The following is a 16,651-nucleotide window of genomic DNA, read 5'->3' as shown; positions in this document are numbered from 1 at the left end:
AATAGTGAAAGACTTTATTTTCTTGGGCTCCAAAATCACTGCAGATGGTGACTGCAGCCATGAAATTAAAAGACGCTTGCTCCTTGGAATAAAAGCTATGACCAACCTAGACAGCATATTAAAAAGCAGAGACATTACTTTGCCAACAAAGGCCAGTATTGTCAAGGCTGTGGTTTTTCCAGTAGTCATGTATGGATGTGAGAGTTGGACTGTAAAGAAAGCTGAGCACTGAAGAATTGTGCTTTTAAACCGTGGTTTTGGAGAAGACTCTCGAGAGTCCTTTGGACTGCAAGGAGATCCTACCAGTTCACCCTAAAGGAAATGGGTCTTGAATATTCATTGGAAGGGCTGATGCTGAAGCTGAAATTCCAATGCTTTGGCCACCTGATGCAAAGAGCTGACTCATTGGAAAAGACCCTGATGCTGGGAAAGATTGAAGGCAGGAGGAGACGGGACGACAGACGATGAGATGGTTGGATGGCATCACCAACTCAAAGGACATGAGTCTGAGTAAACTCTGGGAGATGGTGAAGGGCAGGGGAGCCTGGCGTGCTGCAGTCCATGGGGTCGCAAACAGTAGGACAGGAATGAGTGACTGAACTGAGTTGAAAATGCTTCCAGTTTCCCTTGACTTGTGGTGAAAGCCCTAATAAACTATACACTAGTAATGGGGCCTTGGCGATTTAGGAACTAGACCCCAGACCACCAGCTCATCAGCCGGTCGACCCTGGGGACCATGCTCCCCCTCAAAGATTCCGCGTAGTTTAGCGCCCGAAGGGAGGAGAGGGGCGGGACTCCACGTTCCTAGCAACCGCGCCGCGTCCCCTGATTGGCTGGTCGCCGCGCGGCCGCCATTTTCAAACCCCGGAAGATGGCGGCGGCGGAGGTGGCGGCGCCGTCCTGACAGGAACACGTCTCCGGGCCGCAGCGGCCGGGAGCCGTGCTGCTCCCAGCGGGCCTCCTGGGCACCCAGCCACCGCGCCGCCCCCTCCACGCCATGGAGCCCGAGCTGGAGGCCCAGGAGCAGAGCCGGCCGCGGAGGCGAAGCCGCCGGGCCTCGGGGCTCAACGCCGGCGGCGCCGCGGAGCCAGCGGCCGACACCCCCGGGCCCGGCCAGGACGGCAGGTGAGCGCAGGGTCGACGGCGCTTGGGGACTCGGGGTGTTGGGCCCGAGGCTGGGGAGGGGGTGGCGGGCAGGGAAGGGGCCGGGGGCAGGGAAGAGCCGGGCTACCTGCTCTCCTTCCTCCTCTCTCCCCTCGTCCCCCTCTTCCGATCGCCTGACCCTCCTTTATTTTTACCTCCGGTTTCTCTTCCTCCTCCCTCTTGTCTCCTCCCCTCCCGGCTCAGGGGCTGGAGGTCCTCTCTGCACACCCAGCAGGTTTCGGGCTGGACTGGGGGGTGCGGGGGGCGGTTCCTAAACGCCCACAGAGAACTGCTGGCTCAAGGGACTGGAATCGTTCCTGGAGCCGGAGAGTTTCTGTTCAGTCGCTCAGTCGTGTCCGACTCCTTACGACCCCATGGACCGCAGCCCGCCAGGCTCCTCTTGTCCATGGATTCTCCGGACAAGAATCCTGGAGTGGGTTTCCATTCCCTTCTCCGGGGGATCTTCCCAGCCCAGGGATCAAGCCAGCATCTCCTGCATTGACAGGCGGATTCTTTACCATTGTGCCACCAGGGAAGCCCCCGAGGACTTCTACCAGACACCAAACTTTTAGCCTAAAAGCAAGCATTAAAATGAAAAGTTTCGCCGAGGTCAAAGTCCCTCCTTTCGAGCCTCTGACCAAGTCCGTGATCAGGGTGCAGCTCAGGGCCCCAGCCTCCCTGGTAAAGAGGACGCAGAGGCCCGTCTTGGACTTTTTAGCTGTTGACACATTTTATTCTGTCCGATGCGTCTGCAAAGGGAGGACACCGACCGAGGATGTTAGAGGCTGTGTCTGCCAGCGAGCGGTGAACAAGGGCTGGGGGCATTGCTTTTCCGTCAGGATGCTGCAGGCCCTAGGTTCCTGTGACCAGTCGTTGGACCTTTCATCTCTAAGATTGGGTCCTCATCCGTCATATGGGGTTGAAATAGTACCCACTTCCTCCAAGTTGTGCAATTCAGTGAGGTCATTGTGTGAGCCTGTATGCAGGGAGCTCACAACAAACTGTTATTTCCTGATTTTTATCTGTAATTCCATATCTGCTTCTCTTTTCAGAAGTTCCTGTGGTCCACTACTTAAACTACAGTTCCTTATTGACGTTACATTCCAGTCATTCTTGGATGTGCCAGTCATTTTTTCAGAGAAAGGAAAACACCTTACTTTCTTGGACAGGGCATTTGTAAACTCACTGTTAATAAGTCATCGTGCAGAGAACTAGACTTTTTCATTAGGTATTGATTTTTTTATTTTGAAGATTCGGATAATCCTTGCCTGAAACCTTTATACTGATTACCTCTTATATTTAAGAGGTAGTGAAAAAGCAGAAAGACGTCATCATCCCAGAAACTGAGAAATAGAATCAGGACCATGTAGTGAAGGGAAGAACAGTGATAAATTCATTCTGCATTCATTCAGTAAAGCTTTTGAGCATTTGCCTGGAAAGATCCCCAGAGGAGGGCATGGCAACCGACTCCAGTATTCCTGCCTGGAGAATCACATGGACAGAGGAGCCTGGAGGGCTAGTCTGTGGGAGACTAGCCCAGACTCACAGAGAGTCGGACACAACTGAACAACTAATACTTTCGCTTCACTAGATCTTCACTTTGTTGTAGATATTGGAGATTTTGGTGAAAAGATGAAGTTTCTGCTCTCATAAAGCTTACATTCTAGTTAGGGATGAAAGATGATGATGAAATGCCAGGTGGTCATCCTGTGAGGAGGATTAAGGCATGTTAAGGGCAGGCAGAGACAAGGAGAGGGGCAATGTTGCTCTTTTTAAAAGATCAAAAAAGTCTCCTCCATGGTAATGATGCCGTTTAAGCAGAGATCTGAAGGAATTAAGGAACTCAGCCATGTGAAGATGTGGAGAGAAAGGCAGTAAGTGCAGGGCTTCAAAGTAGAATCCTGTTTTGTGTGTTCAAGGACTGTAGAGAAGCCACGGTAACTGGAGTGGAGCAAAACAAAGGGAGAAAGGTGGACGGCGAGGTCACAGAGAGGCCTGGGGTCAGACTGGGTAGTACATGGCCAACCACCAGAAACACTTCAAGTTTGAGTCTGTGGTTGGGAGACAATAGAAAATTGTGTGATGTGTATTTTAAAAGGATTGGTCTGTAACGTGGCAGGGAGAAAATCAGGGAGACTAATGAAGAGGTTATTGCAGTTTGAGACATCTGAGTGGTAAACATGGTGGAAAATACTCCTATTTGGGATGTATTTTTCAAGTAGCACTGACAGGATTTGCACATGGATTCAGTGTGGAGTTAAGAGAGATGGAGGAATGAAGAATGATTCCGAGGTTTTTAATCTGAGCACCGGAAGAGCGGGTTTCCATGTTCCTGGAGAGGAAAGATCTGGGGAGAAGTTTGCTTTGGAATATGTTATGAGGCTCCTATTAAGGAGTGTATCACAACAATTTTTCCCCCTTTTCTCTTTTTTTGCTTTTTTCTCTTTAAAAAAAAAAACTTTAAAGTTTAAGTCAAGTTTAAGTCAAATCAAAGAGTGCATGAATCATAAGTGTTTTGCCCAGTGAAATTTCACAAAGTAAACAGATCTGTGTAACCAAGTATAAATTGAGGGCATATCAGCAAATAGACTTGAAATCACAGCACTGGGAAGTCATCTAGATAGTCTGAATAGAGGAGAGTTTGGGGCCCAAACCCTGAGACACTCCCCACATGTAAAGGTCCAGGAGATGAACAAACTCGGAGGAGCCGCAGCTGGTGAGGAACCAGGTGAGATCAGTGTCCAGGAGGCCAAGTGGCAAAAGGGTTCTGAGAAAGGACATGGGAAAGTTTGTCAAGTGTTACTGATAAGGAAGGAATGAACAGGTTAGTGAGATGAGGAATAAGTGACTGTTGAATCTGGTCGTGAGAAGAGCATATTAACCTCCAATAGTTTCCATAAAATAGTTAAACTATTAAGAATGTTTGTAGTGGGTTGAGAAGAGAATGAGGTATGGTTTATTCCAGAAATGTGTTAAGTGTCAGACACTATAAATATGGAGATGCAAAATACAGTCCTTACTCTGGGAGTGTTGCTGAGATCCCAGCCTCTGTTCTCTGGTGCCAGATAGAAACAGAGACAAGAGTTTTGGATGAAGTTGAACAGAGTAGCTTTGTTTTGCCAGGCAAAGGAGGCCGCAGTAGGCTAGCGCCCTCAAGACTGCCCTCCCTTGGGAAAAATAGGAAGGGAACTTATAGTTCAGGAGGGGAAGGGAGTGCTGTAGATAAGGAGTAGGGCAGTAGCAAGCTTGCATTCTTCTTTCCTGTTGGAAGATTTCTACATGGTCTAAGTCAGTGTCAAGCTGTCTTGGGAGGAATACAGTAGTCTTTGAGGCTAACACACTGTGCCTTTCTTTCTAGAATAAAGAATGCTAACAAGAGTAAGGGAGTGTTAGGAAGTGCTTCCTCAGAGAAGCGAACACCATATGCATTGTACACAGCTCTGATTAGAAAGTAATCGTTTTCAAAATGTAATTAAGTAAGCAAGAGAAGCTTTTCTGAGAAAATGGCTTAGTGGACTTAAAAGAATAAGGCCTAGCCTGTTGGAAGCAGCCTTAACCAATTTCTGCTCTTACAGAACTTACAGTGGTATAGGGAAGAAACTTAATAATCATAATTGTGTATGATGACAGTTACTATCGTGTTAGGTATATGATGCCATAGATGCAAATAAAAGGAGAAATTCTGGTTGGAAAGGACAGGAAATGATTCCCTGTTGTAACCCTTGAGTCTCAGAGGGCCAATTTAGAGAGTGGATGTGCATGGGTGATATGTAGGGGGAAGCATTTAAATATTAAAAGGCCCTTTACACAAATGAGCATAAAGAGTTGAAGGTATCATGACACTGACTGTATAGGGAGGAGACTGAGATGGGGATAGAGAGGAGGTAGTGATTGGAGATGATACTGAAGAAGTAAGAGCCACATCACTGAGGGGAGCCTTGTATGCCAAGACAGTAAATCTGATGAAAACTAGCCCCCAAACAAGTGCTCATATACACAAAATTTGTGGACCCTTGCAGCCCAACTATGGAACCAAATTAAAAGTCGCATGTGAATTCATCATTGGCGGGAAGTCAATTTGCAGTCGCCTGGATGAGTGTTTGACTCTAATGGCTGGCAGTGAGGTTGGAGAACTTGAAACACTGGGTTACACTTTCAGGAAGTCTCACTGCAACCCGAGGGCAAGAAAGAATAATGGAAGTAACACCAGCTTGTGGGGTAGATTCTGAAGAAGGGGTGAACTTGATATGGGGCAGATGGGGGAATAAGCAAGTACAAAGAGAGGTTGAAGAGACAGGAGGGAAGAAAGGTGATAAAACAAGCAACCAGAAAGACAGAGAAGGATGGACTCCTAAGTGTAAAGGTAGAGTCTAGCCTGTCTGAGAGCTGTGGACAGTAGCCTTTGGGGTAAGTTTGGGGAATGTGGGATGTTATGAGCAGGAATTTGGGGGCTTTCCCACCAGGGTTCTGTTTTTTAGGTGAGGTTGTAAATTATGTCAGCTTTGAAAAGGGTGATGACATAGGCTTCCCTGGTAGCCCTGTGGTAAAGAATGTGTCTGCAATTCAGGAGACACAGGAGACATGGGTTTGATCCCTGGGTCAACAAGATCCCCTGGAGAAGGAAATGGCAACCCACGCCAGTGTTCTTGCCTGGGAAATCTCATGGACAGAGGAGCCTGGCAGGCTACAGTCCATGGGGTCACAAGATTCCAACATGAGTTAGTGACTAAACCACTACCATAGGCATCATTAGGAGAATAATGAAGTTGTCCTACTTCATTACTCTCTATTCTTTTTTTTTTGAAGGACAAAAAAAAAGAAAATGAAAGTATCACCTTTTTAGAAAACAGTGTTCACATACTATACAGTTTTACCTACTTGCAGTGTACAATTCACTGTTTTCCTCTAGATTCAGGACATGTGAATGTCCTCTAGACATATGCAACCATCACCAGGCAATTTTTGAACATTTTTTTCACCTCAAAATGAAAGCCCATACCTCTCTCCCTAACGCCTCTCTCTTCTTTACCCCAAACTCTAACCTGCTTCCTGTCTCTATGAATTTCCCTGTTCTGGACATTTCACATGAATGAAATCGTATGTGGCCATTTTTTAGTGAGCCATCCTTTGCCCATTTTAAAAATTGGGTTATTTATATTTTTTATTACTAAGATATAATAACTCTTTAACTCTTGATAACAAGTCCCTACATGGTTTGCAGATACATTCCCCTTTTTGTGGGTTGTCTTTTTTTTTTTTAACTGAAGTCCAGTTGATTTACAAATTATGTTCGTTTCTGGTGTACAGCAGAGTGATTCAGCACGTGTGTGTTTGTACACATATTTGCATGCACACTGCTGTTTACAGGCCTGCCATTTAATCAGCCTGTCCACGTGGTTGGAGCTCATTTTCAGCCACATCTTTGCTAATTGCTAATCCCAGCCATCCAAATGAGAAACGGGTAGACTTGAGAACGAGCTCAGGAGTTGGAATGGCTAATACTTGCAGAACCTGAGAGGGCCTGCTGTACCAAGTTAAATAACGATCATGATGCTCATCTGCCTCTGCTAAAGACTGATCCTGGGCATTGCTTCACACAGAGGTAAAAAAAATTTTTGAACATAACGTGAATGCTGACTACCATAGGACATGGCTGAGGCAAGATAATCAGGGAGAAAAAGCAAGTAGAGACAGCTGGAATCCATTGGGGGTCTAAGCTTGCTCTGCGGCAATGGCTCTCGGCTGCTTTCTCCTCCTCCTTGTCCCTCTCTGTTTGTTCTGAGTAGTAATAGGCCAGGGTCTTGTCCACAAGCGACCCTGGGCCCGGCTGCATGGCTTAGAACTCAGAAAGCAGCGTGCTTCTCTGACCTAGTTTTCCTGACACTGAGTCTGCTCTAGCCCCGGCTTTGATTCAGCTAATTACTCTCTCTGGGAATGGACATTCTTTTAGACTGAGATCCAAAGCTGAATAAAACATCAGTGTTTAAAGAGTTTAGGCTTTACAGTGAGACTCCTTGGGTTCAAATTCTGGCTTTTGAGGATTTAATCTCTTTAAACCTCACTTCATATTTTCTGACTCATTAGTAGTATCTGTCTCGTCAGGCTGTGATTAATCTCTTTTAAATCTCACTTTATAGTCTCTGTCTCATAAGGTTGTAGAAATTATAAGAGGTAATTCATGTAAAACATGAGAACAGTACCTAGATATAGCAAATGCGCCATAAATCTTAGGTATCATTGTTTTCATTTTCTGCAGGAAACACTAAGAACTATAACTTACCCTCTATCAAGGAGTATTTAGCAGTTATATCTGTTATCAGTTTTGTAGAGGTGGATCTCTGACTAGATGCTAAATCTTTGACTTTTGTTTTTCTAGTGAAACTGATGGGTTTGTAGAGTGGACATCCAGAGTTAAATGTATATTCTTAAACCAAATTCTGTTAATTTTGAGTTAAGGGTTCCTGTTCCCTTTAAGAGAATTTAACTTCTTGGATGGACTGTTTTTTCAAAACATTTAAAAAACCAAATTAAACAAAAATTGAGCCAGTCCTTGATAACCCGGGATTGTCATCATTATTACTATTTATATTAATAGATTCTGAAAATAAAAGGATGCTCCCACTAGCTCCTAAGGCTGTTTTCTCCCACATCAAAATGACTGTACTGTTCGACAGTTTTATTGAGACATAATTTGCATATCATAACATTTACCCATTGTAAGTGTGCAATTCAGTAATCATTAGTAAGTGTATAGACACAGTCCACCATTAGATCATTCATCATCCCAAATACTCCTTCAAGTTTGTTTGCAGTCAGTCCTTCTCCTACCCCCAGGCCTAGGCAGCTACTAGTCTGCTTTCCATGTCTGTAAATTTCTATTTCTGGACATCCATATAAATAGAATCACCCAATATAATCTTTCACATTTGCATATTTTGCAGTTTGCCCATGTTAATTACCTGCCATGATAGAGGAGGGCAATGACATAAGTCATAATCTCTGAAAATATAATTTGGCTTGAGAATGAAATAACGTGATTTTCTGTGGAACATCAACTGTACCATTTTATTTATGCTTTGTTTAGACTAAATCTAGTTGAGTGTAAAAATAATTTACATAGTTTGAAAATACATCAAATGACACAAAAAGAAGTATGTAAAGACCCAGGAGTAATCAGTGGGGCTAATAGGAAACACAGTTTAATATATCAAGCTAGTTCCTTCAGGTTATGCCTTAAATGTTAGTAATTAATTGGATATATGAAAAAAGAAGATTGGACAAAAATTCTTAATAAGATGAACTGTCACTTCTTATTTCAGCCTTTGAGCTCCTTTTTAAATGGACTGTACTGCATATCTTCTAAAGGCCACTTTTAATGTTTTATGAAATAAAAAATTTTCCCACAAGGATTTAAAATAGCTGCTACATTTTGAGTGTGACCCCTATGAAGAAATGACTGTCTTTCCAAGTTTTTTGAAAGCTGGCACTGACTCACATACTTTCAGGGCACAGTTTGTTTTTTGGGTTCCTATTTTCCATGAGTTCTCAAAATAAATAGGTACTTGCTTTTCAAATAGGAAAAAATAGCATTACTATAAAGCTGATTACAGCTGGTGCTGGAAACAATCTTGCCATCCAGTTGGAAATATTTTTCCAGTTTGCAGTGTGTTTAAAATTCCTAACAGCTAATTCTTTCCAGCTTTTAAACATCAAATTCATTCTGAGGTCAGTATGGACAATTCTAGGGAATAAAGAAATGAATATCTTTGGTTTTGTGTTCTACTTGTCTTATATCTGAAAGGAAGCACTCAAAGTGCCACTATGATTACTACTTTGTAATGAATATTTGTATTACTTTAAAAATAATCTTCTGAGAAATCATAATTTTTGCTTCTCAACCCAGTCCCCAGTGGTGGCTCTTTGTGTAGTATATGATACCTGGTACAATGTTTTCAAAAAGTAATCATAACATGAAGGTTCCATTTGCCCTGTAATCCTTTGGCATTTGATTTATCTCTGTATACTCTTATCTATGTATTCTTTGGTCATATGAATTATAATTTATTGCTGATATCTTACTGTTTTATCAGAAATTGTGCGATCTTCAATTGTTACTTGACTTTTCTATAGTGGCAAGAAATCATCAGTTCCTTAGTTTATTTTGCTTCACTAAAGAGGCCCTTAAGACAATTTTTGATCTAGAAATAATTATTTAGGGAGCATTTGCTTTAAATATCTTAAGATCTTTCTGCATCTGTTTCTAATTATGATTAGTGGCATCCTATTTCACTGTGCCAGGACCCTTCCCAGGAATTGGACAGGCCTTGGGAGGAAGGGAGAGTTCTCCAACCGGACCTTGAGCCCTCTCTAGTCACCTCCCCTCTCTGCCGTTGCTGCTGTCCCTCCGCCCCTCGCCATCTGTTGTTAGCAGTATCAGAACTGCCTCTTAACCGGCCTCCTGACCGGCGCTGCCTTCTTCCAACCCAGCCTTCTTGTTCCTTAGAACTCAATTGCTGACAGCTGCCATACGTATTCAAGATCAAGTTCATATTTTTAAGGGTTGTACATGAGGCCTTTTATCATGATGGAGCCCTGTTTTATTTCTTTTGATGCTCAAACATAAAGAGCTACTTGCAGTTTCCTGTATATAATTCATTTCACTGTCCCTTCACATGTGCCTTTCCCTTTCCCCACAGAGCCTGTCTGGCTCTTATATGCTTTGCTAATTGCAATTTCTCTTTGCTTCAGTTTTGCAGTTACCTCAGTATTAATTCTTTTGCGAAGCCATTTTGCTGTCCTCTGTCTCCTTGTAGCCAATTTCACTTGTGCTCCTTGTCAAAATATAAACAAACTTCTGCTTTATATTTAACTTAGAAAACTACAAAAGCCTGTGTTTGATTTAAGCTTGTAAATGTCTGTAGAAATAACCACCATCTGTGGTGTTTCTGTAACTTATAGTGACTATGAGAATGAAGGTGAGAGACGGAATACATAAGTGGACAGTGGCCTGACAGTGCAGGAGCTAAGCAATAACTTCTGTAATAATTGGCCCCAAATAGCCAAGACTTGATCAGCAACAGCCAGCTTCCCCAGTTTTTGTCTTTGGTTCCAACTTAAGAATCTGCCTGCAATGCAGGACACCTGGGTTCGATCCCTGAGTCAGGGAGATCCCCTGGAGAAGGGAATGGCAATCCACTCCAGTTATTCTTGCCTGGGAAATCCCATGGACAGAGGATCCTATAGTCCATGGGGCCGCAAAGAGTCAGACATGACTGAGCGACTAACACTTCACTTCCAATTTAAAACTGACTCGAGCAAACCCTGTCTGCACCCAGTAAATCATATAGGAGCCCCAGTCCCACTTAGCCTGCCTGCACCTTCCCCCTGCTGACAGCTTCCAGTCAGAACACACCTGAAGCCTTCCCTTGTTCCTCATTCCCCAGCCTGCCTTTCAGTCTCCCTAAACACCAGTGATGGTGGCCAGCTCCCTTGCTGTAGCAAGCTCTGAATTAATAACCTTTGCTTTTCTCATAAGTATAGTTTATAAGGGCTTCCCAGTTAGCGCAGTGGTAAAGAGCAGGAGATTCGGGTTCAATCCCTATGTCAGGAAGATCCACTGGAGGAGGAAATAGCAACCCACTTCAGTATTCTTGCCTGAAAAATCCCATGGATAGAGGAGCCTGGCAGGCTACAGTCCACAGGGTCATAAAGAGTTGGTCAGACACAACTTGAGTGACTGAACACATGCACATAGTTTATAAACATTTCCTGCATCACCTATGTTTTGTGATTTTCTACATGTTTGACAAACCTAGACAGCACATTAAAAGCAGAGACATTACTTTGCTGACAAAGGTCCGTATAGTCAAAGCTATGGTGTTCCCCATAGTCATGTATAGATGTGAGAGTTGGATCATAAAGACGGCTGAAGGCCAAAGAATTGATGCTTTTAAACTGTGGTGTTGGAGAAAACTCTTGAGAGTCCCTTGGACTGTAAGGAGAGCAAACCAGTAATCCTAAAGGAGGTTAATCCTGAGTATTCATTGGAAGGACTGATGCTGAAGCTCCAATACTTTGGCCACCTGATGCGAAGAGGTGACTCATAAGAAAAGACCCTGATGCTGGGAAAGATTGAAGGCAGGATTGGTCAGTCACTAAGTTGTGTCCGACTCATGGACTGAGCCTACCAGGCTCCTCTGTCCAGGGAAGCCCGTGTCACTTAGTAGTAAAGAACAACATCCTAGTCAAATTTTAACCTTACTTGAGACCTTTGTCTCAGATATAGTTATTCAAAGCTTTTAATTTGGTCTATTAAGTCATAACACTAAAAATATATATATCAGTACATGGAAGAGATTTACACATAAAATACAAAATAAATGCATTTAAGTTTTATTATGTTGAGTTTTTTTACTATTATTTTTAAAATATTAAACATGAATGCCGAATTTTATCAAGTAATTTGTTGCATCATTTACTGTTTTCTTACTTAACCTATTAGTGAAATATGTAAAATATATTTCATATCATTGAGCCATGTATATGTTTCTATAATAAACTCTGCTTGTTTTGGTGAATTAGTTTAATCTACTAGTTTTATAAAGGCTTTTTCACTTTTGTAATATTTCTGAAAATTTCCAAAAGTGACCAGAACCTATACACTGATTTTTTTATTTCCGTTTTTGTGGGTTGTTTTGTTTTTAAATACTCTCCCTCTTATTTCTACAATTGCATGATTAATAAGGCTACTTTGAAGAGTTTTGAAACTACGAAGAAGATAGCTTCTTACCTGTTAGTGCTTAATTTTACTGAAGTTACTCTCAATATATTTGTTTGAATTTTCTGTTAACAGATACTCCCTTCAGAGAGGTAGCTCCTTCACATTTTTAACACCTGGCCCCCATTGGGATTTCACTTTGGTGAGTAGATACCTGGGTTTTTATTTCAAGACATTAGATAGAAATAATTCCTGGGCTGTCCTTCAGTCTAGTTGTCTGTACATCTCTGAAAATATTAAGGTGCAGAGTTTCTATCACTGTCTTTGGCAGCCTAATTTAACTCTTCTCTGCTAACAGACTGAAATTTTTATTTCAGTTAAATGTAAAATATATTTTGAAAAGTATTGGATCTATTCATCTTTATTCAATTCTTTCTCTTATTTCTACCAGTGTTAAAATTAATACATTATGAAACATGAATATATTAATATTTTTATGTACATACTCTACAGTTTTCTCCTTTGTTTAAAAATATAAAAATGATTGTAGGTAATACATAAAATGATAATGAATGAATTATTTCTGTTATTAATAATCTTGGTATAGAGGGACTGCTTCATTATTTTTAGGAGACTTTCCAGAGGCATCCAACCTTATGGAAACTAACACCAGAAAATTGGAGCTTTTTAATAATTAAAAACTAATTTAAATAATTAAAACCTCATTGCTTCATAATACTGATATAAATAAAATATGTACAAAGAGATCATGATTGTTATGCTTTTCTTATTTGGGGGAAATAGCAAAAATGATTCTGCTTCTAGTATGCCAAACTTTACCTGTGTGCGTGCATTATGATGTGCTGATGGTCCAATAATACATGCTTCATTTGTATTCTGTTCTCTTGTATTTAATTTGATATTTTAGTGTATCAAAACACAATACTCAGGGTGAGGTTAATGAGAGTGGACATAATGTGTATTTCAGATATCCAGAATAATTTCACAGTTGGGGACTGACTTCTAAATTAAAATGTGGGTGATGATGGGCTTGTCATCTGTATATTAAATTTTAGTAGCTCATTTTAAGGAATAAGAAAGACATAGAAATGAAGTTCTAATATTTTACTCCTGTACTCCAGGGAAGATATCTTGCATTTACTCTGAGATAGGTGCATCTCACTTGTGAAAACACTTCTATAGAGGTCTCCATGAAAAAAGAAATATCTCATGGTTCATGTATTAACACTTTTGAAATATGATTAAGAAAACTTAAGAGGGAGATTTGTTACTTTTTAAATATATAGTTGGAGAAAGGAAAAGAACAAAAATTAAGCATCTAACTCAAGGGGTGAGGAAAAGGACAATAGAGTGAACTGAAGAAAAGACGAGGAGAAATAAGAATGGAAAAGTAAAGTCAACACCCAATCATGGTAAAAGTCTTGGCAAACCAAGGTTAGAATATAGAATAGAACATTGTACTTAGCCTGAGACCTACCATAGCAACATACATGATGATAAAGTGCTAGCCATGTTCCCTTCCATGTATTTCCCCCACTTCTGCCTGGACTTTATCTTTCCTTTTCTCAGTTGTCCCCATCCTGCGCAGTGTAGATTCTATTCTCCCAGTTCCTCCTCTGTGGAGGGGCTAGGTCCTGGGAGGGAGCCCTGGCTGCTCAGTGTTGAGAGTTCACAGGAGCTGGGCTATGTCATATCTAATCTGAAAATTATTTTGAGATATAGAAGAAATGTTACTTAAAGATTCTTTTTCAGTATTGACTTTGTTCAGTTGCTAAGTCATGTCTGACTCTGTGACCCCATGGACTCCCTATTCCTCATCATCTCCCAGAGTTAGCCCAAGTTCATGTCCATTGAGTCGGAGATACCATCCAACCATCTCATCATCTGCCTCCCTCTTCTTTTGCTTTCAATCTTTCCCAGCAGTATTGACTCGGGACTAGAAGTTAAAGCTATATACACAGTTTGGTCACTGCTGGCACTTGTAGGGCTGAAGGAAGGTGGTAATGATTACTGGAAGGTTCTCTACATACGTGCATGTTCTTCCAGCTGAAAAGTCCTGCTTCGGGCAACAAACCTTAATTACTTGGACCAGGAGAAAAGGATATTTCTTTCCTAGTGAAATCACCCCCTCATAGAATAAATAAAATGTGTTCCTTTTTAAAAATACTTATGCCTGTATTTATAAAATATATTTTACTTTTTCTCTAACAAGTATAGGCTTGACTTGCATAAGAGTGCTGTTCTGGAAAACTTTAGATAAGTTTTTTAGTAGAGTGGAATCACTTCACACCAGAAGATTCAATCTAAGGGAACTTTTTAGAAAGTATATAATATGTGCTAGTGATAAATTATGAGTATCCCTCATAAAAATAGCTTTCTTATGAATACAGCCTAAGGTTTCACTTTTTAAAAGTGATTTTCCTTCTATATAAGAATGAAATCTTTTCCTTTTTTTATAGAAAAGAAAACGAAGAGAGAAAGATGATGATGTCGTAAGCCTTAGCAGCCTTGATCTGAAGGTAAGCCTTACTGCTCTGGCAAAGAAAAGCTTTTAAGAATATGCAGATATGAGACAAGTGCTCGGGCCTGGTGCACTGGGAAGACCCAGAGGAATCGGGTGAAGAGGGAGGTGGGAGGGGGGATCGGGATGGGGAATACGTGTAAATCTATGGCTGATTCATATCAATGTATGACAAAACCCACTGAAATGTTATGAAGTAATTAGCCTCCAACTAATAAATAAATAAATAAATAATAAAGAAAAAAAATTAAAAATAAATAAAGAAAAAAAAGAATATGCAGATAGCACTTTGTTTCTGTGCTATGAAAATAGCAAATGCTGAGTTTTTTGCATTTTGCATTTTCTAAGTGGAGAACTGAGTAGTATTGGCTCTTACAGATACCCTCCTTTTTCTATTCTACTTCTCTGTGAAGAATGAGCAGAAAATGTCACTCGAAACAGTAGTGACCGCAAGCTCCTGTACCTGAGGAGACCAGGCCTATCATCTGTGCAGAGGAAGGGGGGTAGCTGATGGATGGGAGAGCACATGCCCCTCCTCTGAGAGGCAGTTTCTCCTGTGCCCTAGCCCCAAATCTGGGGTTTTGTATGAAATTCTAAATTTTAAATGTTGGATCAGATTTGTTCTAACAACTGTGCAAGCCAAATAACTTATCTGCAAGCCAGATGTGGCCCAGGGGTTTTTAGTGTGTGATGTATGATCAACCAGAGCTCAGTGCACACTTAGAAACAATTATGTCTCCTTTTCTGTCAAACTGTAGTTTAAAGTCCAAAACTCTGCTGTCCTGGAATTACTTATTTCGCTCTTGTCACTTGGAAGTTTTACAGAACCACCTTGGTTTTAAGGAACTTTGTTTTAAAAGATTGTTATGAAAAAATTATACATTTTTTAAGTGAGGTTTTTTAAAAAATGTTTGCCATCATGTTTAATGATGGGAGCTGCCTTCTTTTTAAAGACAGGTATTTTTTAAAAATTAGATTTTTTTACAGGTCTGCCCCTCAATATTTTAGCAAATCTGGTTAATTTGCTTGATTATCAAAGATTAATTGTCATTGCCTAGATTCATTTATTCATTGACTTTGCAGAATAGTTCTCTTGTGCCTTTATCAGCTCTTTATTAACTGGAACACTTCTGTAAAGAGAAAATTCCTCTCATCAACCTTGGTTACTCAGAGTACTGTTTTATAATAAAGACTGGACAAGTGCTTGATTTCTTTCCTTTATCAGTTTTCAAAAATAATGAGTTTTAGTCATTAAAGTCCTCTAAAAGTAACTAGCGATTTTCCTTTTTAATAGTACTATGAACTCATGGATATGAACACTTTTGTTGTATTTTGATCCATTTTAGTTGTTACTCTTACTGGGTTCACATTGTCCCATCTTTGGCTTCCAGATGCCTTCTCAGGATGGCTCCTATGTCCTTTTCCCCCAGCTCTAGTAAGATATAATTGACGTACAACATTGTGTAAATTTAAGGTGTACAGCAGGGTGATTCCCCATGTCCTTTTGATACCCTCACCTCACACCCAGAGGCTAAATGGCCTCCTTTCTTCCTGGACGAAAAGTTATTCCAAGCCTTTGTGGGTCATATGGTCTTTGCCTCGTGTTATTTTGTCCCCAGTCTGGTGAAAGGGAAATTCAGCTTTCTTCTAAACCTGATGTCATTTTAGGAGTTTTTACTGACATTGAATTTATGGGAATTATTTGAATTACTATAATTTTTAGGGTAGATATTATATTATGAACTAATATTCACCAACTAGCCAAAGACAGGCTTCTGTTGCCCTTCAGAATTTTATTAATAGTACATTTTAGGGCAGTAGTTGTATATTTGTACATACTGTTGTTAACCTCCTTAAAACTGAGGAATTATATTCAAGAAGGAAATCCTTATAAAATTTTAGTTGCATTAAATACATGCCCAGCTGCAAAGAGAATAATGCAGTGATATGCAGTCTCCATTTGTTCCAAAGCCAAGGATTTGTGTACAACTATAGTAAGGAAAGAATGAATTTGAAGTAATTATTTATTCAACATCATCTTTGTATACTCAAAACTTCATTGAGGTCTGATCTAAATTCTTTCTTTTATTCTTTTCTTTTTTTAATACCACAAACATTCACAGAGTACCCACAATATTTCAAATACTATACTGGATCTTAGAGATAAGAATGTATACAAACAGGAAACAAGAACCTCTGACAGAATCATACCTGCATAGATTACAGTAGACTGTGCAGAAGTACCAATT

General features: G+C 40.8%; 1 protein-coding gene across 3 annotated transcripts in view; it reads left to right on the top strand.

Annotated features, from left to right (window-relative positions):
• Window positions 1–982: 982 nt before the first annotated feature.
• Window positions 983–16,651, top strand: part of NET1 (neuroepithelial cell transforming 1) — a 34,757-nt gene continuing 19,088 nt past the window's right edge. For 2 of the 3 annotated variants that reach the window (XM_061126537.1, XM_061126534.1), the window contains exons 1-3: window positions 983–1,125; window positions 11,996–12,062; window positions 14,341–14,400. In XM_061126537.1, the coding sequence (XP_060982520.1) occupies window positions 998–1,125; window positions 11,996–12,062; window positions 14,341–14,400 (255 nt within the window). In that variant the 5' untranslated portion in view covers window positions 983–997. Of the gene's footprint in view, window positions 1,126–2,934; window positions 3,018–11,995; window positions 12,063–14,340; window positions 14,401–16,651 lie in introns of those variants that run through there. The other variant, XM_061126535.1, reaches the window with a different exon arrangement.

This window comes from Dama dama, chromosome 23, assembly GCF_033118175.1.
Source record: "Dama dama isolate Ldn47 chromosome 23, ASM3311817v1, whole genome shotgun sequence".
Lineage (NCBI taxonomy): Eukaryota > Metazoa > Chordata > Mammalia > Artiodactyla > Cervidae > Dama > Dama dama.
The sequence above is the reverse complement of the archived record's forward strand: the minus strand, read 5'-3'. Positions and strand labels throughout refer to the sequence as shown.